Consider the following 24,357-nt stretch of genomic DNA (forward strand, 5'->3'; position numbering starts at 1 on the left):
TCACCGCCCATCCATATTTAGAAGTAGGCCATGCAGGATGTTTTTAGGTGTAAGCCTATCAGACAGCGCAGCTGTCTAGTTTGCTAACAACATCTTGGGGACATTCAGAAAGCTTCCCTAGTAATGCATTTTTAACTCACATTTGCTTGCTTTGTGTTTGCTAGCTCTGTTTTAGGCCGTACAGCTCAAGTTTATCCTTTCCCTTGCCCAAACCCTATTTACTGTATTCATCCACCAGTACTCAATTTCTGTAAACAGGGCTTTAAATCTTGTTCTTATCTTATCACATTTGCTGTGCATGCAAAGGCAGAGGTCACATATCAGGCCCTCTCTTCCAGGGAGCTTCGTGTTTACTTTTCTTTCTCTGGCTTCAAAGTGAGAGGATATACGTGACAATCATGTTACAACACCAGGCATGCCCCATTCTATACCACACCACTCTGCACCATTCCAGGCCACTGCACTCTACTCTGCACCGCTCCACTTTACACTACACCATTGCACTTTGATCCACTGAACTCTGTTCCACTCTGCACTACTCCATTCTATGCTTTTTTTACTTTATGCCTATCCACTCTACGGCAGTGAACTCTGCACCCCTGCCCTCTGCACCCTGGCACTCTTTGCCATTCCAGTCTAGGCCGCTCCACTCTACTCTGCACAACTCCATGCTACATCACTCCACTCTGCAATCTACTCTACACCACTGTAGTCTCACTGCCTTGTACGCCATTCTATGCCACTTCACACTGCTGCACTCGACTCTGCAACACTGACCACTGAACTCTATGCCATGCTACTCTGCTCTAGTGCACTCTATGCCACTACATTCAGTGCTTCTCTTTCTACCATTCTATGCCACTTTACTCTGCCCTGCTCTACCCCGAGGTACTCCACCCTACTCTGCCGCCTTATGCTCTACTCTGTGCCACTCTACTCTGCACCACTGCACTCTACTATGCTGCATTCTACACCGCTAAATTCTATGTTGCTGCACTCTGCTGCTTTACTCTGCAACACTCTATACCAATGCACTCTACACCAGTTCACTTCACTGTGTTCCATGCCACTCCAATACATAACACTCTATGCCACGCCACATTTTACTCTACTCCACTCTTGAACATTCCCCCCTACAACACTCCACTGCACTAACTTTTTAGCTATGCTGAACAGCAGCAACACTGGTGTATAACATAGCTTCAAAACATTGGCAAAGGTAATAGCTCTTGCATAGGCGCAAACTATTGTGTTTTGCCAATGCTTGTTTAATTTTAGAGGACACTGATTCTGTAGGGTTTAACTGTTTATTTTATGGAAGGAAACTTGAAAACTAGGCCTTGATCCGTACAATTTGAGATTTTCAGAAAGGGCTGTTAACTTACCACAACACTTTTTATCTAAATTATTTGTAGCAAAGCGAAATTTATTCAGTCCGTCTCACCTTCAACAGAAATCTATCTTGGTATGCCAGTGATGCAGACCTCTTTCATGGTTTAATACAGATAACATTTTTAAAATTTGGAAAATGTATTTATAAAGCTTTATTTCAAAGTGTGAGTCGTACTGCCTTTAGATGTTACAAGGCAGAACTGTCTTCTTTTTGCTGTTTCTGTTGTCCTGTCCTAAACCTATTTTTTTTTTGTAGGCATGAGATTCAGTAGCCTAAATGTCAGTTGCGGTTGAAGAATAATTTCGTTCAAATATGTAGGGAGCTGAGCTGGGTCATTAAACTGATGTCCTAAATAGGAATGCATTTTGTGCATCATATTACTGAAGCTTGAACAGATTGGAAAGCTGCCTGCATAACTGTTATTTGGGGTTGTGCTTTTTGATTATGCTCTTGGTGCATTTTTAAAATGTTTGTCCCTTCAAAACTAGACCTACCTAATATCTGAAGTGCTAAAGTACTTTGTCTTTCCACAGTAATTACTTTCAAGAACACACATTTAGCAAAAAAAAACTAAAAAAAACTGGTCATTGAGAGGGTCCTGCTTCTCAAACATTCTCCATCCCCTATTCATTATACTATTTTATAACATGACATCGACTTCTGCAGATGATCTCTTAGTGCTAAGAAAATGTACAGAGGCATCACAGCTCATCACTTCATTGTTTGGGAACACAATTGTTAAAGCTTTTGTAATTTGTTTTAGGCCTTATAGGTATTTGGTAGTTGGTAAGTAGTACCGTTTTGAGACTGCTAGCTCAGCTAGTGTCCATCCAACATGCTGCTTTGTCAATTCACAATATTTTTAGGAGCAGTAGGGATGAGCATCGGAACGAGCCTAATGACATTATGTTGTAATTCTCAAATATAAGTGCTTGGGATAAGGGCAGGGTACCAGGTTTTTGAAGTGGGTGGAGGTCGCTCCTTTGGGGAGGAAAGAAAGTTGACTAGGATAATAGAATTACTCTTTGTATGTGTGCTCCTCTCTTTACCCACCTCACCCCTATAGGGTATGTTTCAGACTTGCAGTGTATTATAGATTAGATGTTTGACTTAACTGTGCATTGCTCGTCTGAATGTAACTAGTATTTGACTTTTCCTGTGATTTGAACTTTTTTAGTCAGAGTAAAATAGATTGTTTTAGAGTTTAAAACCTTCCTTTCCTCCTTGGTTGAAGGAGCAGCATTGCTATTTTTTATGCTGAATCTCCGTGTTGTCTTGGATACTGTTAATCAAACTTCTGTTTTAGGGTGATTATTCTGGATATTGGCCGCTTCCTCAGATAACATTAGATGTTTCCACTTGTTCCTTTTAAAGCAAACCCAGCAGGTGAAATTGCGACCCTTTCCTCCCCTTCTCTTGTGTACCACAGGGGTTCACTCTTACCCGGCTGTGTTTATCTATCTGGGGCCTTTATTTGACCATGGTACAAACTTTAAAGTTGCCTTACGATCCCATGCAGAGAATACCTAAGTGTAAGTATGATTCTCACACTTAAGGTATATAAAATGGAATGAGCTGTAGCTTTAGTCAGTTGAAAGCAGGCTAAAACTGAATTGATCATTTTCTTTGGGCATAATGGTAGTAAGATGCTACAAGCCAATAACACCCATCTCGTATTAAACTCCGTTTGAAAATGTATTCCTATTTGATGCTAAAGCTTCGCTTAAATCTCCAAGTTAGACCTTTATTTAAAAGCTGCATCTACTATATCATTAGACTTTAGCCTTACTTTACCACTCCCATTCTTGAAAAATTGAGCACTTGTATCTTGAGTTGCCATGAATGCTGGACCAGATTATTGGATTTACCTCTATGGAGGTATACATAATTCCTTGGTGGATAAATTACCAGTGGTCCAAAATGCTGTGCTGCATGTCGTATATCTACTGAAAAATGTTACCTCGTGTATAGTACACATTGAGCCCATCACTAGCTTCTAGTCCAGAAATGCATTGCCTTTTAAAATCTTTTGTAGCACCTCAAACTTACTCCATTAGTACCGGAGTTCCAAAAGCACATTCACCAGATCTCAGCAGGTTTCTTTACTTGGGAACACTGGGACTGGGCCTACAAACATTAAGCTTTTAATTACACTGTCTGGGTTCAGGAAAAGGCTGTTCAGCTTGTCTGTTTATAGATCAGTGGCAAGAAACCCTTTTAAGGTGGAAGGAGCTATGTAAATGTCACACTTGCAAAACTGAATACCTTGAAATCTTTGAGCTTCTGGGTGTTCACAGAGGATTACATGGCCTTTTATTATTCCTCTTTCCACACACCAACCACAGAATGCCCCTTTCTCCCCACCCCCTATTAAGCCATCGAGGGGCATGTTTCAGGTACCCTCTTTTGCAGAACACTAACTTGTAACAAAAGGTTACGTTCTGATAATGGTCAAATATGGGCATTTTGATAAAGCACTATTGAAATGTGATCCCCTGGTCAAAAGGACAATACGTTTAGCCATGTTATATTCTCCTTGTTTTACCTTTATGTGCTCCCCCAGAACGTAGCGTTTCCTTTTAAAGTCTTCCTCCTACACCAACTGGGCTCTCTTGGTATGGAGAAAATCATGTTTCCTTGAAATCCTAAAATCGTTTAAAACTCAAACATTGAGCTTTTTCCTATTACTGTCAAAGTCTAATGTCATGCCAGAAGACATTACACTCTCCATTTCGTACTACATTTCAGGGTTTCAAGTAGAATTTTTATTGTTAAAATAACAAATAATTTGAGCTTCTTGACACAACTTGTCAAGGCTGTTGCCTTTCGTTTCAATGTGTGCATTTTAATTGTATATTGCTTCCTCATCTCTTGATTTGTCCGCACTTAGAGATATACTGAAATAAATAATGTTATTGTGCCCATGATGAAATGAATACTAAATGCAAAGCATTCACTGATTAACCACTTGCGCCTCCTATAGCACTGCATATTGGATATTTATGGGGAAAGATTACAAGTGTCAGATTTGTTTTTCTGTAACCTATGTGCTAACTTGTACTCCTGACACTGTTTTCATGCTGACACTGCCTCATAATGTAAACCTCTGCGCTTTAGATTAGGGCTTTGACGAATGCTCCCTAAGTTAGAGCATGGACTGTTTTAAGATTCTACAGGCCCTTAGATTTGGCGATCTAAGCGCTTTACTTGTATGGTGTCCAAGCTACCCACGATTAGAATCTAGAAACGGGCATCCAATCCTACATGCCAACCCTCCCAATTCTGGCGTGAGACTAGGGATTTCAAGGCTGGTCTCCCACTTCCCTAAATGCAGAAATCCGATTCTCCCCCTCCAAGAATTACCTCTGATATCAAAGGTTACGCTTTGTTCTTAATTCTTGGAGGGAGAAATTAAAACATGTTACGTACCTCAACATTTTATTTTGGCAGTTTTACATAGTGCTAACAAAACCAGAGTTTATAATTCTGTTTTTGTTTGCGCTATATTATTTGACTGGCAATGCTGATTGTCACCATACATACCAATAGACCCATTTGTCTCTGCTTCAGTACAAGTCAGTGGGGAAAATGCATTCTTTCTAAAAAAAAAAAAAAAAAATCTCCCACATGCCTGCTCTAAAATGTGGCATGTATGATCCAATATAAGGACATAGTACTGAAAGTACTTTTATATTTGCTTCCAATATGATTGTTTCTCGTCGTAGGTCACCAATTCAAAGCGCACAAGGCTGTTCTTGCTGCCTGCAGCCAGTTCTTCTACAAGTTTTTCCAGGATTTCACCCAGGAGCCTCTAGTGGAAATAGAAGGTGATTGTTTTTTTATTTTGTTACACCTCTCTGTTAATCACTGTCCTTTCCTTTACTCCTTCTGCTGCCTTCCAAGATGTATACTACGTATGTCAAAGAAAAATGCCATTTCAGTATGTAATGAGCTCTTACCTTGTAATGAAATCTGTCTTTGGTTATAAAACCTTGTTTTCCTAGTCCATCAACAATTTGTATGTACTATTAGACATTTATGTTATCTTATGAATTAAGCCACACCTGTTAGAATGGCTTTTAGCACTTGGATGGTTATGTGAATGCATAAAGGTTCTGTGGTGGTTGCATAGATTACAAAGATGGAACATGTGGGAGAATCCAGCAAATTTTAGTTTTTCAACTTGCTCCATGCAATCATGCTGTTAGATTGCATTCATTCACGGATATTGTGAGCTAGATAGGAGGGGAAAGGACTTGTAGCTGGAGGTATTGAGGATAGGAAGGAGCGTGTGAGGTAAGATAGTGTTTAATGTAATTGATAAGCTGCCACTATCAATCCTGGGCTCTCATGAACCTTTGGCTGGCTTCCCTGCATGGGATGTGCTCAAGGTCTGAACCCAACAGGTTGATTTGGGAGTGAGTTCAGCTGCCGCAAAAGCCTCACTGGACTAGATGTCGATATCTTAGGATGATGTGCGGGACAGTAACTCAGCTTTCCAAATGAAGACAAACTCTGAGGTTCAAAGTATCTAGACGAGGTTTAGTGGGAGCATCGCTACTATATGGTGAGTTATAAAAGCTCTGTGCACAAACCTCTTTATATACTTAATAAGGGAAACTCTTTAGCATTCCTCCAGTCGTTTGTCTCTATTTCCAGGCTATGCGGAGCAGAAACTGCAACCCTGTTTGGAAATAGTTGTAGGAGTTGATTCTAAGAGTTCCAGAATTGTATCATTTTCGGTGTCTGAAAGACACGGAGTATGTGTTCTTTTTCTCGACTCTGTTCTCAGCAGGTTTATGGCTTTAGGTGGAGAGGAGAAGGACGTGAGTGTATTTAAAAACAGACTGTGGTTTGACCAGGCACAGACTCCAGTTGACCAGGTGACCTTTGCAGTATCTAGAAAACACACAATACGTTTGTTAAGCTACTTTTCAGTCAGGGTAGAAGTACATCGAGTGAATTTTCTGGTGACACTCCGAATAGAAATACAAACTACAGCGAAAATAGAAAATTATACATATGGAAGGGGTGCCAGCTAAATCGTGTGGCGAGCACCATCACATGTTTACTTTAGAGTCTATTCACAGGTCACCTTCTAGGGAATCCCACTGTGTCTCTTTAAGTATTTCTATCTTTCGACACCAAAAGCATAGTAGTAGATGTAGAAATTGCATTTAGAAGTTAGTGCTAAAGAAAAGAATAAAAGTAACTATCTCCTGACTAGGAAAACAGCAAAGTCCCCAACTATATTAATATTACAAAAAAATGGTTCACCTGTTGCCATGGTCAGTGCTGGAACTGATTATGCACATTTTCTCTTTTCCTTCATAGAATATTCTTGTCCTATTGAGCCTACAATCCATGTTCAGCTTGAATTCTGACTGTCTATATCTAATTTTTCCTTTTTTAAATTCATGTGATGTTTTAAATATTTGATGCAGAGCGTTCTGTCTATGATTTGTACATTTCAGACTATTAATTGTGTTTTCACCAGCCAATATAGTTATTGACACAGGAGGTGGGAGGATTGTATTTTGAAGCAGATGATGAATAAGCTTGCTTGTGAGGGAGTTCGTTTTCAAGTGTCCATTTATACCTTTCCTCCTTAACAGGTGTAAGCAACATGGCATTCCGTCACCTGATTGAATTCACATATACTGCCAAGTTATTGATTCAAGGGGATGAAGATGTAAATGATGTCTGGAAAGCAGCAGAATACTTACAGATGCATGAGGCCATTAAAGCACTTGATATCAGGTAGCTTAGATCTATTTTATTTTTGCATGCATATGTCGGTTCTTGTTAAGCTAAAGCTGAACTCTAGTATCTGTATTATACTCGACTATCTGATTGTTTGAATGATGAAAAATCCCACACTCCTTCCCCTCACCCCGTAAAATAAAAATGTTGGTGCCACCAGAAGCAGATCCTCCACAGCCCACCTGCCTGATTTTATTGACATCTGGGCATAACGGCTTGACAGCAGTGTGTGCTCGGTACTTTATATGTTATGTTATGTGTATTTATAAAGCGCATGGCTACCCAAAGGCCTCCCAGTGCTAAGCAGAAGTAATCAGAATACAGACTTAGGAACTGGGGTTAAAACAACCATGTTTTAAGTAAACAACGGAATGATAGTTCGTGACTGGTTTGTCGTAGTACCAAGGGTAGAGAGTTCCACAGCTTGGCACCAAGGTAGGACATATGTCTTCCACCCCATTTATACTTTTTTACTAAGGGGATTATGGCTAGCGCCGCCGAAGAAGGCCTAAGTTGTCTTGGAGGATTGTAAAAGGAGGCAAAGTATTGCAAAAGGGGAGAACCTTTGTTGTAAAGTGCTCTGTGGATACAACACAACGTTTTGAACTTTATCTGTTGCTCCATTGGGAGCCAATGAAGAGCAGAGAGAGCTGGTTTAACCGATTCATGCCTAGGTATGTTGAAAAGAAGGCAGGCAGCAGTGTTCTGCACCACCTGTAATTTCTTTACAACATATTTCGGGGCACCAAGATACAAGGCATTGCCATAATCCAGGCAGGAGATAATGAGTGCCTGGATAATGAGTCTTTTGGCAATTAGTGAAAGAATTTTGAACACTTTTCTAAGGAGTCCGAATATACCAAAACAAGTAGAGGAAGTTTTCTTCACCGGATGTTCCATGGTCAGCTTTGGGTCGAGCCAGACTCCTAAACTCTTGATGTCCACCTTTTTATTTACTTTTTCTTACAGCATTTTGCTTAAATTGCTTATGTGGTGCGCATCATGAGTTATTGCTGTTTTTGGTAATTACCGTAAAAGTGTGGTATCATTGTTTTTTCTACTGCTTTAACCTGGCATGGTCGTGATTGGAGATAGCAGGTTGGAGGCAAAACATGCTCTTTTAGGTAAGTAATGTATATGTTTTTTGTGGACTAGCCACACTCCTTTATACATAAAGGAAAGTATTTGTAAATGCATGATTGGTCTTAAAGAGACGTAGTATATTTAATGCAGAGTTCCAAGATCCCATTTATTGGCCCAGCTATGAGATATGTTCGTACCATTTAAGGACAAGGCCTGGAAAGAAATTTTGAATCTCCATTAGCCAGAACAAAAGCTTAAATCCAATCCTGACCTCTCTCATTTAGGAAGATTATTTGTTATTGCTGAACGTTTCCAGTTATTTAATTGCTGTGTGTCTAGAATTTAACAGCTGCTTTATCTGTCAGAGCTCAAAGTAAAAATGGGAATTATGAGAGGCAAGCTGCAATCATCTAAAAGTTTGATGAGGTACTAACTGTAAAAAGCACCTCGAGTGACCCAATGTGCTGTTTTGTCTTTTTGTAGTAAAGGTGCAAAACCTGGTTAAGAAACCAAACGCAGTAGAGAAGCTCTGAATAAATATATTTTTCACACAAGCTGAATTTGAGACCAACTATGGTAGGAACATCCTTGTGGAAGCCCTGCAGTATAATTATTCTTCTAGTAGGTGGCAGTTGTAGTTTCCTCTGTCTTGCATCATTCAGATTCCTTAACCATTAAAATGCATTTGGCTGTAAGTTGAATTCTAATACATTAAATGAGAAATCTTTAATTGTTGTGTATGTATGTTTTGCTTCTTCCCTCCCACTTCCCTTTCGGAACGAAAATACATAATAAGAAATGATGCAGATAGTCATAAACGTCGAGGGAAATGTTGACACTAACCCTTTAAGCAAGAAGCTGTAGTGTCACAGATTGTGATGCAGTGTCAAAAAAACAAAAGGTGTTCAGCAAACTTGAGGAATAGAAAACGTGGGCAACAAAAAAATCAAATGTTAATTTCTCAGGAAATATTTTCCCTTAAGGACATAAGTCCTCGCCCACACAGGATTGGCATGCTTCACCATAGGGCTACAGTGTGGGCTCAGTAGCCCACAAACATGGCCTGCTGAAAAGTCTTAGTAATCAGGATCCTACTGCACCCTCCAACTTGCTGCTAGTGCCGACAACCGGAGAGAAACTCCCAAGCGGGGGCTCCAGGCCAGACGGGCGGCCACCATTTTAGCGGAGGATTATGGCCTGCATGGCCCGACTGCATTTGCCCGGGGCCCCTGCTGAGCCGAGGGAGAAGACAGCCCTCCTCCAGCAATGCTTACCCTTGTCTCGCCGGCACAAAGGCTTCCTGAGCCCAGGGAGCGGAAAGTGAGCGCTCCTGTTGCAGGACCCAACACAGGCCAGACCTTGCCGCTCAATGGGTGCGAGGCAGTAGGCCTGCTCTCGGTCCTCTGGTCCGACGGGACTCGCTGTCCAAGTTGGTGACCTGCTGTCAATCGCAAGGCGCCCCTTTGCCTGGACATGGCCTCCACATCAGCTTGAGTGCCCTGTTGCGGCGAGACCGGGCGTGGAAGCCTTGGGAATAACAGGATAACTCTGGCTGCACCAGAACGAGAAAAGGTAAGCAGAGAGCGCAGCCTTAGCCCTTGAGGGCGGGGAAGGTAACTGCAACCAGGCATGGGGGAGCCTCTAGCACTTAGTGACTCTTCTTGGAGGAGTGTTGGTGCCGTCTATTCCATCTAGGCTCCCCCAATATACACAACTGTGTCACACACCTGGAACAAGGTGTTGGACTGTGACAGGTGTCACACACCTGGAACAAGGTGTTGGACTGTGACAGGTGTAGGCCTGGCTGGCCTGGGACATCCGCCTTCTCCCTTCTTCCCACCGTTCCCGCGGTGGCGCCCGCCCTCCTGTGACTTTCCTGGTACCAAATTGGAACTTAGTGTGACACTAGACATCATAAGCATGGCAGAAGGGCCACAAAAACAGACATGAGATCTTTGTAACACACAAGGCCCTTCCTGTCACATACAAAGCCTGGACTACTTGCACAGCAGGCATCAAGCCCTGCCCGCCATGAGGCCTACACCTACCCTTCAGCCTAAAGCGCCCTACAGTGCTGCACCAAAAGGCCTCTAGCGATACCTCTCTGATATGGCAGGCCACAACACATTGTGATGAGTCCTGCTTAATGGTTCCTCCAAGAGTTTGGTAGAGGGAACACACTGTACTGCAGTAAGACTGGGGAGCATGACCTACTCCGACTATCTCACCTGGGCTGATGTTCAAGCAAGAGGGTTCCTAAGGAAGATTTATTTTCCTCGTCCCACAAATGAGAAGGGCCTGAAATCCTGTCTAAGCTCAAATTGGTGCTCCCTAGCCCTCCCCTGGCTTGGGCACTACACAAGCGTTGATGCACAGCTTATCCTGGACTCTCCTGAGAAGCGCCTCCTTTCTTGCCACTGACTACAGCTTTTCCATGCAAAGTGGCCCCCCCTGCTACTGCCTCTTGCTTCCAGCCCTTTCTCTGTCACCAACGCGCAGTTGAATGCCTGGAACAGCATCATCTACCATGTGGCTCAATTCTTGTGAACTGGTAGGGCTCACCAACCTGATATGCCACGCAGCACAGCCGCTAAAGACAGTTGAGTAATATCGCTTAGGTCCAACTCCTCTACAGCAGACATAAGTGTCAAGTCAGAGGATCCTCTCCCACCAGTTGTGCCTTCCTCTGGCCCCTCTATTACGCAAGACTCCATGCAACGATTTCTTAGTGACATTTGATAAGAGATCACATTCTTCAAGTCAGACTTCAAAAGCTGCCTCCAAGAAATAACTAGGGATATCACCAAGACCAAGAGGCCTTACGGAGGTGAGTCAGTTCCCTGGAGGGGCAACAAATGGAATTTCAGGCAAAGCAAGAGTATTTAAAGAACCGCGGTCTGCGCAACAATATCCGCATCAGGGGGAGGGGTGCCCCTCGGTTCAGAAGGCAACAACATGCTCACTTTTACTAGGCATGTCCTGTAAGCCTTCGCGGTGGGGTGGAAGGCCAGCCCCTCATCCTGGACAGAGCTCACTGCATGTTGCCCACAATGAGCTGCTCTGACGCCCCCCGGACATCCTCCCACGCGTCCATGTCTTTCATGAAAAGGAAGCCGTCTTCAAAGCAGCTCAGGGTAGGACGGACCTTGTTTGATGAGGCCATACAAAACAAATCTTCCAGGACCTCTTTCTCACTCCTCCACATTTAAAAAACAGTGTGATTTCAAACCTCTCACAGGGGTGCTCTGAAAGAAAGTAATCCAATACCAATGGACTCATCCTTTTGGATTGTTCTTTCAATGGAATGGCCAGAGGAAGGTGGTCCACTTAGTCCCAGAGGCAAAGAGTCTACTCGGCCTACCTGATGACTCGCAGGAAGACAACCCCAAACTCTGTCATCCGGCTCTGATGGCGGACTTGCGGCCTGGCGAACTGTCTGAGGGGGGCCCCCTCAGGTTGTAAAAAAGCTTTGGAAGCATGCTCCTCCATAGAAGTATCCATCATTGCACACCTCAGCAGTCTGAAACAAGAACCCCTGCATCTCACTCCCAATGACCCATGAGCCACGTATAAATCAACGCTTGCTTTCATCACTCTCGAACAGTAAACTGTTGGAACACCGCAATGCTTTCCCTTCCTACATCCGGGCTTACGGCCTGGAGTCTAAACTGTCAACTTTTGACTGTTGTTTGTTCTAACCTTGCCATGCTTTCTTCCACAGGCTGATATTGTGCATTATTCTGTTGGGTCTACACTCCCACATATCAGATTAGTCTCCATTGGGGGTGGCACTTCAGAAGGATCTGGTGGGACTTCCTGCTGGGCTCCAGATGGAATGGCCCATCATGTTTGTCCTGTTATCACCCCTGTTTCCCTACTTGCCAGTCCGCCTCACATTATTCCCACCACTGGTATATATCCCTCATGACGCCAGATCTCAACAGTGAATTTAACGGGGCTCAATTGGTTGCAACAACTACTGTTAAACTCTTATCGCTCAACATTTGGGGACTTAACTCCACCAACAAAAGGCAGCAGGTATGGCTTTACTTATTGCAACGGGACTCAATTGTAATCTTTTTACAAGAGACTCCTCTGCTCCATGAGGATTGCCGATTCATGACGCACCCCAGATATCCCTGTCAATACAGGGCCTATGCACCCACCTTAACACTGGGAATTGCCATCTTTTTCCGAATTGATTAAAGCCACTACAAATCCTGAGGGGAGATTCTTAAGACTGATGGTAGAAAGAGGCAGGACCACACTAACTCCCAGAAATCTCTGCACTGAATCAGTCCCAAAACACTTACATGAAACACTTACTTAGAGATCAGCTCCAACACGTTATGGTGGATTTCATAGTAGGGGTGACTTCAACATAGTCTGGGATCCCACTCTAGACAGGAATACACTACTTCTTCAAGGTACAGGAGCCATGTCTGGTCTGCTTAAAAAATAATTCATTTGCGCTTGACTAGTAGACGCCATCCTAACGAGGGAGATTACTCCTTTTATTCTCACGCATACCTCTCCTGTTCGCGCAGATTATCTGTTGGTGTCACCTCCCTCCTCGGAAGCCTGACTTCCGCCCAAATCTCTGACATTTTCATTTCCGATCACGCACTTGTGGAGCTCGCCTAGACACCACACCTTGGAAATTCCTGTACCCCACCGCACTGGCACTTATCTCCCTAACTCCTCCACGACCCTGTAGGCAGAGCCTCTGTTGTGTAAACCATCACTGATTACTTCACACAACGCCCTCCCTGACCTTTAACACCACATGCTTTAGGATTGATTCAAGGCATCCATCCATAGAGATATATCTGCCATCTCCATTGCCAGGGCTTGAGAGGCTCAACTACTCGAGGCCCAACTACTCGAGGGCAACCTCACAGATTAAATTTGATCCCTAGTCCACATGGACAAATAACATCCCACACCGCGAGCAAAGCAGCAGCCAGCCATCTTGCAGGGCTAACTCCATGTGCTCCTGACCAATAAAGCAGAAAGATCACTTTTAGTGCTTAAACAGAAGTTCTGTGAAGCCGGTGATAAGGCTTCTGGCTTGAAGACACCAGACTTGTTCTCATATAGCAAAAACTCAAACGCAGTGGGACGGTGGGATATCAAAGAACAGAACAAACGGGAAGCCTTCAAAGCCTTTTAGCAACACCTATAAGTTGCAGGGGGAGATTACTATCTTGCCATAGACTCCTATTTTAAGGATTGCACGTGGCAGCCCTTGGCACCCACTGTTGCTCAGGACTTAAAGAAATCTTTCTCTGTGGATGAGCTACACCTGGCCCAGGTGGCCTTACACCTGCGTTCTATTTAGTCTTTTTCCCCCAATTGCGCAACCACCTACTTTCTCTTTTTAATTCTTTCTCCCATACTACTGGCCTCACCCCGATGATGTCACATGCCAAGATCACGCTCATTTCAAAGTCAGCCAAGACCCTACTTAAAGCCCCTTTTATTGCCCAATACCCCTTTTGAACATATACAACAAAATGCTGGCAAACCGCCTTGCGATCCTCCTACCTGGCCTAAAAGATTCAGATCAGGTGGGCTTTATAAAACACGACAAGACCCGGATAACCTCTACCGGCTTGCCCACTTGGTAGAGAAAGCCTGCAGACATAACATCCTGCCCTACTACTTTCCTTGAATGCCGAAAAAGCTTTCAACAGGGTGAGCTTGGCAATTCCTACTAGCAGCTCTCATTAAAATAGAGCTAGACCCTAATATGATTAGCAAACGTATGGCTCCCTGTAGTGCGCCCACATCGGACATCCAGATTAATGCCCTATGCGTCCACCGTTTCTTCGTTTCCAGAGGCACTCGGCAGGGCTGCACTCTTTCCCCTTATTATTTGTCCTGGCATTGGAGCCCTTAGTTCTCCACCACCGTCAGGTTTATTTCAGAATGGGTAGTCAGAGAAGGCAAAAAAGCATTGGGTACACATGGACAGGACTATAGTGTGTATGCCGCTGTGGGATTTGGCTTGGCTCTCGAGGCACCTGCGATCGGGGAGCTCCTATATAACGTTCCTACCCCCTCCCCTGACGCGGACAGTACTAGAGATTTGCCAAGAACCTTACAACATTACCCTCCGCAATTACCTCTGTTGCGTGCAACCCAGACTTTATGCCTGTGCTCCCCCAGGACTCTTTTTCCGGATTTGATCAGGGTCAAATGCAGAATATTACAAGAACTCTTCCAGGGAGAAGCAATCAAGTCTTTTCAGCAGTGTATATCGGACTTCCTCCTCCCTGAGACCGCAAGGCTCCAATATCGCAAATTACACCATTGGACACTACATCCCCTCAATGCGATAGCAACCACCCTCATTCTCCCCCATTTAGAAAGACTAGTCTGTAATTTCGAAGGTACTTGAGGCCTGGTCTCCAAAACATATGCAGTGTTAGCAATCATTTATACCAGAGACAATGGGAACTCGCTAGACATGACAGGAAAAAATGGGAGCCCCTGCCTCACGATATACCTATGATATATCGTAGCATCCCTCAAGGGGAAACTACTTACAGACTCCTGACCCAGTGGTACTACACCCATGCCCTTTTGCACTCCATTTACCCAACGGCATAGTTCTCTTGTTGGAGATGTGAAGCGCAGCAAGGACATTTTTATCCACATGTGGTGGACATGCCAACACATCACTGTATTCTGGAAGGAAATTCTTAGCCACATCAAAGACACACTAGCGCATATCCTAACCCAGTGGACTACCATAACCATACAGTTATCTTGGGACTACTCCCATTGACTCTACATGCAATGACATACGCAGACTGGTACCTGATACAGCACATGACTAGTGCTGCAAAACTATCAATAGCTCTCCCCTGGAAATCCCCAGTGGTGGCCTGGTTTATGAGACTTTGGCATACCCTGTGATGGAACAGATGACACACAAACTGTCTGGCGCTGATTTAAAAAAAAAAAAAAAAAAGAAGAGAAAAAATTCATTTAAAAAAAACTGTACGACTTTGGCAGCCTCTCATAGATCATATGTCTAGGCCGTACTTTGCACCCTGCCCTTGTTTGATTGATCATTGGGACTGCCTCCTTTCAGCCCCCGAAGGCACTTTGTCCAGAAGGCCCACCTATCTGTACTCCCCCGGGTGACCCACTCTCTCCCCTGCTAATCCTACATTCCCATTACACCAGTAACCCAAATGCCTCAATCGTGAACTTGCACCCTAAGTTAATCCCCTCGCCCACCTGTTTCTCCCGGCCCCTTCCCTCCGTTCATCAGTTTGGGCACACCTCCTCCTCCTTTCCCACCAGCGCAGGTTGGGACTGCTTTCTCTATACCCCTGCCACACCTCAGCAGACATCTGCAGGCTCCCCCAACAAAGCAGACATCCTTAACTGGAGTTTACTGGCCTGGATCAACATTATGTACACTGTTGGACTTTTGTGGTAACCTTATAACCTTACTTGTGCTGTTGTCCCGACTCTTACATTACTTGGTTTCAAAATGAAGATGGCTTGTACTGTGACCTCCCTTTGTCTTTCCATTGCAATGTACAGAATTTGAGTTAAAAAAGAAAGTAAGTTTATTCGGGCTCCTTTTGATAACTACAAGCAGGATAGTGTAACAAAGACAATGCAAGTTAAGCAAATTTGTGATGGCACACCATGCAGAGAAATGATTTTAGTGTTGCTGCCTTCACACTTGGAATCATAGGGGTGGGAAACCCACTGAAGGGAATCCTAAAACAGAATAACCTTATCGAAGCGTTCTGTTAAGTGTCTACTTCTCATATTTTGCTCATGTGGATATATATATATATATATATATATATATATATATAGATTATGCAAAAGGAACTGGTTAAAGAATAGTAGGGCTGTAATTCCCATTGTGAAGTAGTACGAGCACTGCTGATTATCCCAAGACAGTTCACTTGTAGTATTGAGTATATAATTGATCTCTTGTGATCTATGTGACGTTATTTCTGTTATTTTGAATTCACATTGATTAAAACGTCTGAGACAGAAACAGTTTCTAGAAGGCTGTAGTTGTAGGCAAAAAGGGCATGCACATATGCTATAAAGCATAAAGGTGAAGTTGTTGTGATTTGTCAACAATAGTTATCAGAAGCAGTATCTGGACATATAATGTACGTTGACATGACATGCCTGAGGTCAGCAGCCTCAAGGCATAAGTGGGGTGTAAATAAGGTAGGCTAATAAGATAGTTAGTGTACGATTGTGGTCATCATAAGTTGTCAGCAATAGTTATTGAAAACAGTGCCTGGGCATGCCGTACCTAATACCCTCAAACGAGCTCTAGCTGCCTCTGTGGAGGTGAAAACAAAGTGTTAATGCTTATATCTGCGTTCAATTGCGTGTGGTTGTAGATAAACATGCTCTGCATATTCCTGCCATCTAGTGTTGGGTCCTGCCTGGTGCAAGTTGTTTTTCTTTGAAGAAGTGTTCTGAGTCACGAGATCGAGTGACTCCTCCTCTCTGTGATATTGCGCATGGGCATCGATTTCTTTGTTAGATGGTTTTCTCTGAGCCACCTGGTTTGGAAGTGTGTGCCTCTGCTCAGTCTGTTGACTGTTTGGTTTTTCCAGTCTTTTCTTTCTAATTTCAACAGTATTGTTACTGTTCGCTCTTCTCCCAAGTTAGCTCTTTTGTCATTCCGTCAGCTAACCGTCAGCCCTTCGGGGCGCCAGAACCTGCTACGTGCCTACCTTCCACGTGGCTCCGGCACTGACGGGAATGGTTCCCTAAGGGTACGGACTCCATTCCGATTTTGTCCTTGGTGTCATTCTAAATTTCTGCACACCGGCAAACACCTGGTTTGCAACTTTTGTTTCTCCCTGGACCATCTCAAGGCCGACTGTGTCACCTGCAAGGTGTTCGACTCCAAAAACACTCTTCGGGTTCAATGTGCCCATCGCCTGGAAATGGCCCAAAAGATGCCAGACAACACCCCGGACATTTTCAGAGAAGACATGCTGAGGAGGAGCCTGAACTGGAGTAGCCTAAGCAGGAGGAGGAAGCCCTTTCCATACAGGACAGCTCCAAGTCAGACACCAAATTTGACTTTGAATCTGTGAGGTGACCTCTGCCCAGGGCGTGAGTACTGTGGCCACTGCTGTCCCAACATAAGTCCTCCAAAAAGACTTTCCAGCCTGTTCTTGAATCACCGGTCTACCACTGCCATCTGACTATGGTCGGGACCGTAAACCTGCTTCAGCCGCCCCACCTTCTGGCTCCGCGCCAAAAATCCCTGCCAAAGCCATGGCATCAGCTTTGAGCTCTACAGCTTCGGACCAGGAGATTGTTTCGGTATCAATCCGGACCTTGGAACTAAGTCGCCAGCCTCTACTTCAGTGAAGACCAAGCTCCCGAAACCAAAGACCTCAGCGCCGAAAGCCTCTGAAAACATTGGCAGCCATAGATCGGGCCAGTCTTGCACTAGGCCATCTACAGTCAAGCCCATACTGGAGAAAATGGACGCTCATCAGCGCAGGTAACAGGTCAGATCATCACCACTCCTTTCTCACCTGTGCTCCCTAAAAGGGAACTCTCCTTTCAATTGGCTCTCGACTTTCCTGTTCCTTCTAAGATGAAGGCCAAGGACAAAGCTACTAGCCTTCCACGCGGGCCTTCTCCCCACCTCCTTCTCTTTCATTTCCTCCTCCATTACTTCCTTCTTCACCTACAGGCCCTTCCCTTCCTGATTCCCCCACGTCACCCAGCAGGGGGATTACACTGCTCAGGGTTCCCGCACTCATACACTGGGGGGCTTAAGGATTCCTCCAGATGGCATACACCCTTGGCATGGCTATGACCCTGAACCCATTCATTCCAATGACCCTGACCTCTACTCCGCACTCCTCTCACCACCTGAGGGCACTACTTTGTACCAACAGGTAGTCATCAGGGCAGCCTCTTTTTACGTGAAGCTGCACAGGAAGCCCATTGAGCTGTGACTTCCAGTTTGACACTCTAGTGACTGATCATAGAGATTCTCAGTACGTCCCCCCTGCTCCCTGGCATGATTCGCCATGCTGACAAATCATTAAGAAGACTGCCTGCTCCCGGGTGATCATGCAACGGTTTGCCAAAAGGTATAACGTGGCCCCCCTCAGAGCCGCCTTACATCGGGGCATAGGTACCACCCAATCATTGTTGCAACGACAGCCTGCAACTGGCTAGTAGTCAGGCCACTCTGTACTCTCCTCCCCCAGAGAAGGAGAGTAAATAAATTGATGCTGCCACACAGATTGTAGTGGCATTCTCCACAAACCAATAACGGATATTCTGATCCCAAGCCCTCTTGACCCGGTATGACCAGGCCCATTGGAATGCTATAGAAGAGCTCTTGCAGTTCCTTCCCGGAAAGCATCGCATAAGGGGTCAACAGATTGTTTCAGAGGGTCAGACTGTCTCCAGCAATTCCATGAGGTCCACCCTTGGGGCTGCAGACACTGACGATGGCTGCATTAACACTATCATTCTTTGAAGGTGCCATGTTTGGTTGTTTTGCTCAGGTTTTAAACCTGATGTACAGAAGGCAGGCCTCAACATGCCGTTTGACAAAGAGTACCTATCTGGGCTGCAGATAGACAAAACATTGGAGAAACTAAAAAAAGACACCTACACTGCCAAGGACATGGGTGCCCTTCAGACCACTCCACAGAGCGGTTCCTTGGGAGGGAAGGGGTGTGGGGGGGGGTCATACAAGTCTTCCACCTCAGACCACAGACGGCCTCAGCCCACCTACACCAGAGGCTTCTACCCAGGCTCCTACAGGGGGTCTACCAATAAAGGGAGAGGGAAAAGCACAGCCTCACGCGGCTCCTTCCCTACTGCCAAGCAGTGACTATCTCCATCTTCCCCCAATCATCCAACACCTGTCCGGGGAAGACTTCAGTTCTTCGCCACCTGGGACACCATCACCACAGACCAATGGGTCCTTGCCATTATCCAACATGGTTATTGTCTGGAGCTCATTACCACTCCCCTCAATATTCCCCCTCGCACTCGCAGGCTATCTCAGGAACACATAACTTTTCTCAAACAAGAGGTCCAAGCCCTCCTTCTCAAAGGGGCCATAGAGCCTGTTCAGCCACAACATCAAGGTTTAGTGGTATGTTCCCTATATTTCCTGGTTCTCAAAAAGGATGGCTCTCTCAGACCCATACTTGACATCAGGCTTCTAAACATACATCCCTCAGAACACTTCCACGTGGTCACCCTTCAGGATGTTCTTCCCCTTCTACAGCAAGGCAACTTTATGACCGCTCATTCTTAAGGACACCTATTTTATACCTATACATGTCCATTCACCCTGCACACCGAAAGTATTTATGATTTGTCTTTGCAGGCAAACATTACCAATTCAAAGTCCTTCCCTTCGGAGTCACTACTGCTCCCAAGATATTCACAAAGTGCTTGGCAGTAGATGCAGTACATCTGAGAAGGCACAATGTTCACATCTTTCCCTACCTCGACGACTGGCTCATCAAAGCCAGCAAGTCACAACAGTGCCAACACCACACTCAGTTGACACTGCATCTTCTTCACAGCCTGGGTTTCATTCACAATATTACCAAATCACATCCCCAGTCCCTGCAGTTTCAACCTTCCTAAGGTACAATTCTGAATGCAGAGTTAGGGTTGGCATATCCCACCCTGGCTCTTGTCCAAAATTTTCACACTTTGCTTCCTCAGTTTCAGGAAAACCGTTCCTACAATGTTGGGACCATTATGCGTCTTTTGGGCTTGATGGCTTATTGCATTGCTGTAGTTCCCCATGCTAGTCTTCACATGCATCCCCTGCAGCAATGTCTGTCTCGTCAGTGGTCTCAGTCACAGGGTCATCTGGAAGGTCTAGTATTAGGCCATCAGGCTCACCGTTCTCTGCAATGGTGCAACACCAATAACCTTTTGAAAGGGTGGTCTTTTCTAGATCCTGTGCCTCGGGTCACACTGAATTGGGAGTGTGGGGTGCCCACCTTCAAGACCCGACAGTGGAGAGACTCTGGGATGCCAAACACCAGTTTCTACACATCAACTGCCTGGAGCTGCAGGTAGGATTCCTAGCACTGAAAGCCTTCCTTTCTCCTCTGCCTCACATGGTTGTCTTAGTTTGCATGGACAACATGATAGCCATTTATTATTTACTGAAGTGGGGGGTGACAGTCTTCTCAACTCTCGCAGACCATAGACCCCCAAGACGTGGGGGGGGGGGGCACCACCAATGATGAAAACAAAAAATAGGTGCAGGGGAGCGACAAGATTACTGCAGCTTCCCCTAAGGAGCCCAGAAGGAATTTACTGTAAAAGCTGACCTTAAGAGTGAAGGGTCAAAAGAATTGTGATCAACCCAGGATTGCCTTCCTCTTTCAAGATTTGCCTAGGCTGGAGCTCTACAGCTCGGAGTGCACCACACTCTAGGGGCTATGGTGAAGGTTCTGTGGCCTAAAGGCTGTAAAGAAAGACTCAGAGACATGCTTCATATTGAAAATGGTTTGAGTAATGGCCCCCTGACAGTTTTCAAAGTATTATGCGCCATGAGTTACAGGGATTCATAATCGTCGAATGCTGCATTGTATTATTAATGATAGCACCTCATTCCAAAGCCTGATTATTCATGATGAGCGCAAAAGGGGATGTCATCTCTTACTTCTAGTAATGGAGGGATGTTGTGTTATTTCTGATGAGTGAGCATTATTACAATGCTTGCCTAGTCGCAGTAGGTGCGGAGGGATTATGGTTACTGGAGTAAGTAAGGTAATGAAATGTTACCTTAATATGTGATCCTCATCTTGAAATGTGACATTAGCCTAATGCGAACTGGCACTCCCCTGTATAGTTATGCCTCATACGGTACCTGAATGAGGTTGCACTGTGGCTTCTGGGGTTATGGCCTTTTAGAAGTCAAATGTAATGCTGCCAGAGGTATTTTCACCAGCCTTATGTATATTTGTAAATTAATGGGTAGTATCAAGTTTTTTTTGTGTGTGTGTGTGAGATAAATGTACTTTTACTTTTCTGAAGAAAAGCACAAACTAGAGAATTATTTATTTAGTGTTCTTACTGCATGCCAGTGAACAGTAATTATTAGACAACCTCCTTTGAGTAGGCCTTGGACTGCTCTGCTCCACTACCCTTAGAGAGTCATGGTCTACAGTGGGGTGTTTTGGTCACAGTGAAGATCAAATGTGAACCCATTACTTGTAAAGGCCATACAAATAATGTTCATTTTCCTAACACTAGCCCACGCCACCGCTCCTGAATAGGCCTTGAACTGCTCTACTTTCCTTCCCTGAGAAAGTTGAGTGCTACAATAGGGTATTTGGTTCCTAGTAAAAGGACCGTTTCGGACTTATTACTTGTGCAGGACTCTCATCCTTCACAACTAATAACCCAATTTCTTGCATTCTGTGTGAATATTGGCAAGGAACTGGTATATCTGTGGTTCAAAGCTGTTTCTCCTTCAACAGAAGAACGGCCCTACTGATAGGCTCTCCAACAGGAATCGTGGGTGAAAACTGCAGAAATGTTAAAGGGAGTCTCTATCTGTGGGTTTTCTGTTGATTCCGGTCTCAATCTCATTGTCAGCAGTGTTCCTGAACTCTTGAAAAACTGTATGTTGCCTGTTTAAAGAGCTCATACAATTCAAATGGGGATTGCAACTATTTAACCGCATGTTAAAGGTATAGCACTATTTTCACTTCCTTCCAAAAATATCATAGATTGGTATATTGGATAGATGTGTGGTGTGAAAATGGTGCATTTAGAGATTAGCCTTGCTTGATGCAAAAGTACTCCCTTATAGAAGTACCTGTGATCTGTGGCTACAGCTTGTCCTCCAATTGAAAGGGTGTTGGTCACGGCCAGTTTTGCACACTGCATTATTAAGTCCACAGGTGTTGCCTGGTGGTGTTGCTAGTAGAAGATGCAGTACTGAATTCAGAGTTTCCTTTTGTGGGATGGTAGTGTAAAAATCTTGCAGATTCAAACCAATCAATCAAGATATTGTTTTTTTTTTTTATTTGGTCCGGTTGCAGGGGCGGAGTTGATGAGACGGGAAGGCCAAATTATGCTGCAGGGTTGTCTAAATTATGCGACAAAAGGCAAACTTTGTGGCAAGTTTTGTGCTAGTATTGCTGCATTTGTTCTAATTTTTTACACATCTTAACACTGGGCATATGTTACAATTCATTGGTACCATTTTTACACCTAAATATATCAATAAGCAACAGAAATGTGACCAGTCAATCTATGCAAAGGGCCTGCCCAAGTTGCTGCACTTTTAGTAACTTTTTGAACCATTTGAGCTAAAGGTTTTTTTTTTTTTTTTTTAGTTAGAATCTGCAGACTATGTAGCAAATGATGGATTATGTGGCGAATGCAGAAGATGTATAAATATGCCAAAACCACAATGGCTGCACAATCGCATAATTCCAGTGGCAATGCTTGTAGTGAACGAGGTCAAAGCCTTACAAGTGGTGTTGGAAAAAAAGTCATTAAATTTGTGTTCTTCGATGGATCCTATACCCAATACTATTGGCTGGTGGAAGTGTTTGTGAATTTTGGGGAAAATACAAAATTAGAGAGTAGTCAGGTTTTCTGTTTGTTTGTCCAATTTTTTTCAGTGACTTATCAAAATTTGATCTTGAAGTTTAGTCTTATGGTTGAATCACAATTTACCTTTTGGTAATTCTGTCTATTACTAAGTAATCTCAAGCATTCTGTTCTGTAGTCATACCTAAGGAGAACATCTGTCCCCTGTTGTCTCCTTGTTTGATCTCTGTGTTTGAGTCTGTGTGTAAGGACTTAAAAACTTCAACCTCTCTGAAGAAAAGGTTGTGAAAGGGATGTTTATATTTCCGTAAGGATGATTCCAAGCTCTTAATAATTACCTGTTCAAAGGTACTTTATTCAGAGATAGTCTGTTGTGGAGGAACTATGGAGGTGGAGGTTGGTGTTTTGTTAAGGCCTGTGTTGTGCTCCCTCCATCTTCACACTCAGTCATTTTCGGGGGCGGCTGTGCATAGATTAGTGCCCTGCACCACATTTTTTTGTCAGAAGGCCAACTAGCCTCGTCCTGTAGCCCTACAGCCTGTTTAGTGGGTAGAAATGTACTCCGTTCTGTTCTCGTGAGTAATCTTTTATCAATGTGATTTTGAGTGGCCAGTTGAAGATTGGTTTACACCTTTGCTATACATACTGTCCAGATTCACAATCGACTTTTGTACCTCCTTAGAACACCCTGCAAGACCAGATCTTACTGTTATTAGTACTCTATTTCAGTGTAATATATGAAGCACAGGATCCTCGGGTCTGATTTTGAGTTTACACCCGGGAACACCTGTTCAAATTAATCACACTAAATGCATCTTGGCTTGTCTTGAGCAGTGGAAGAAATTTCTTCTGCCTGGTATACTGAAATGTAGGCCTTTGATCACCACATTTACCTTAGGACTCAAGGACCGCTAAATATCGAACACCACTACAACTTTTTTACACTTTACACTGACTTGTGGATTGTATTATAGCAAAGGCACGTTGTGTTCCCACAAAACAATAGAACAAGTGCTCTGAGGCTTGCTCCAAGAAATAAATGATCTGATTCGGTATGCTGTCAATGCACTGTAGTAAATACATTAGACGCCACCCTTTTGCTTTTGCTAGGTATGTGGATGCAGATTAAATGTTTGTGCTGGTTTTAAACGTGAACAGTACATTGTCCTGTACTGTGGAAGACTAATACTTCATTTTGTCATGCAAAAACAAGGTGATGGATAGAATGCTTGAGTTAATCTCAGCCGTTCGCTCGGCCCTGCATCCCATTCCATTGTTATTTGACCATCATACCACTTTATTTTGGCACCAGCCAAGACTGATTTGCATATGGCTAGGTCCAAACTGAGGTGGCATGGTGGGCAAGAAAACAATGGATTTGGATACGGCCCGAGCGATTGCCTGTGGCTGAGATTAATTCAAGCATTCCATCCATCAGCTTGTTGTTTTATTTTGTCACACAGCAGAGAATTTTCATCTTATTACAAGTGCAGAATAAAAACTCCAAAGGTTCCTAAAACAAACTTATGGTC

General features: G+C 44.1%; 1 protein-coding gene across 2 annotated transcripts in view; it reads left to right on the plus strand.

Moving 5' to 3' along the window:
• ZNF131 (zinc finger protein 131) overlaps positions 1-24,357 on the plus strand; it is a 124,208-nt gene that overhangs the window by 21,360 nt on the left and 78,491 nt on the right. For both annotated transcript variants that reach the window (XM_069221490.1, XM_069221489.1), the window contains exons 3-4: positions 5,119-5,220; positions 7,009-7,153. In XM_069221490.1, the coding sequence (XP_069077591.1) occupies positions 5,119-5,220; positions 7,009-7,153 (247 nt within the window). The remainder of the gene's footprint in view (positions 1-5,118; positions 5,221-7,008; positions 7,154-24,357) is intronic.

The sequence above is a fragment of the Pleurodeles waltl genome, chromosome 1_1 (genome assembly GCF_031143425.1).
Source record: "Pleurodeles waltl isolate 20211129_DDA chromosome 1_1, aPleWal1.hap1.20221129, whole genome shotgun sequence".
In the NCBI taxonomy this organism is placed as follows: Eukaryota; Metazoa; Chordata; class Amphibia; order Caudata; family Salamandridae; genus Pleurodeles; species Pleurodeles waltl.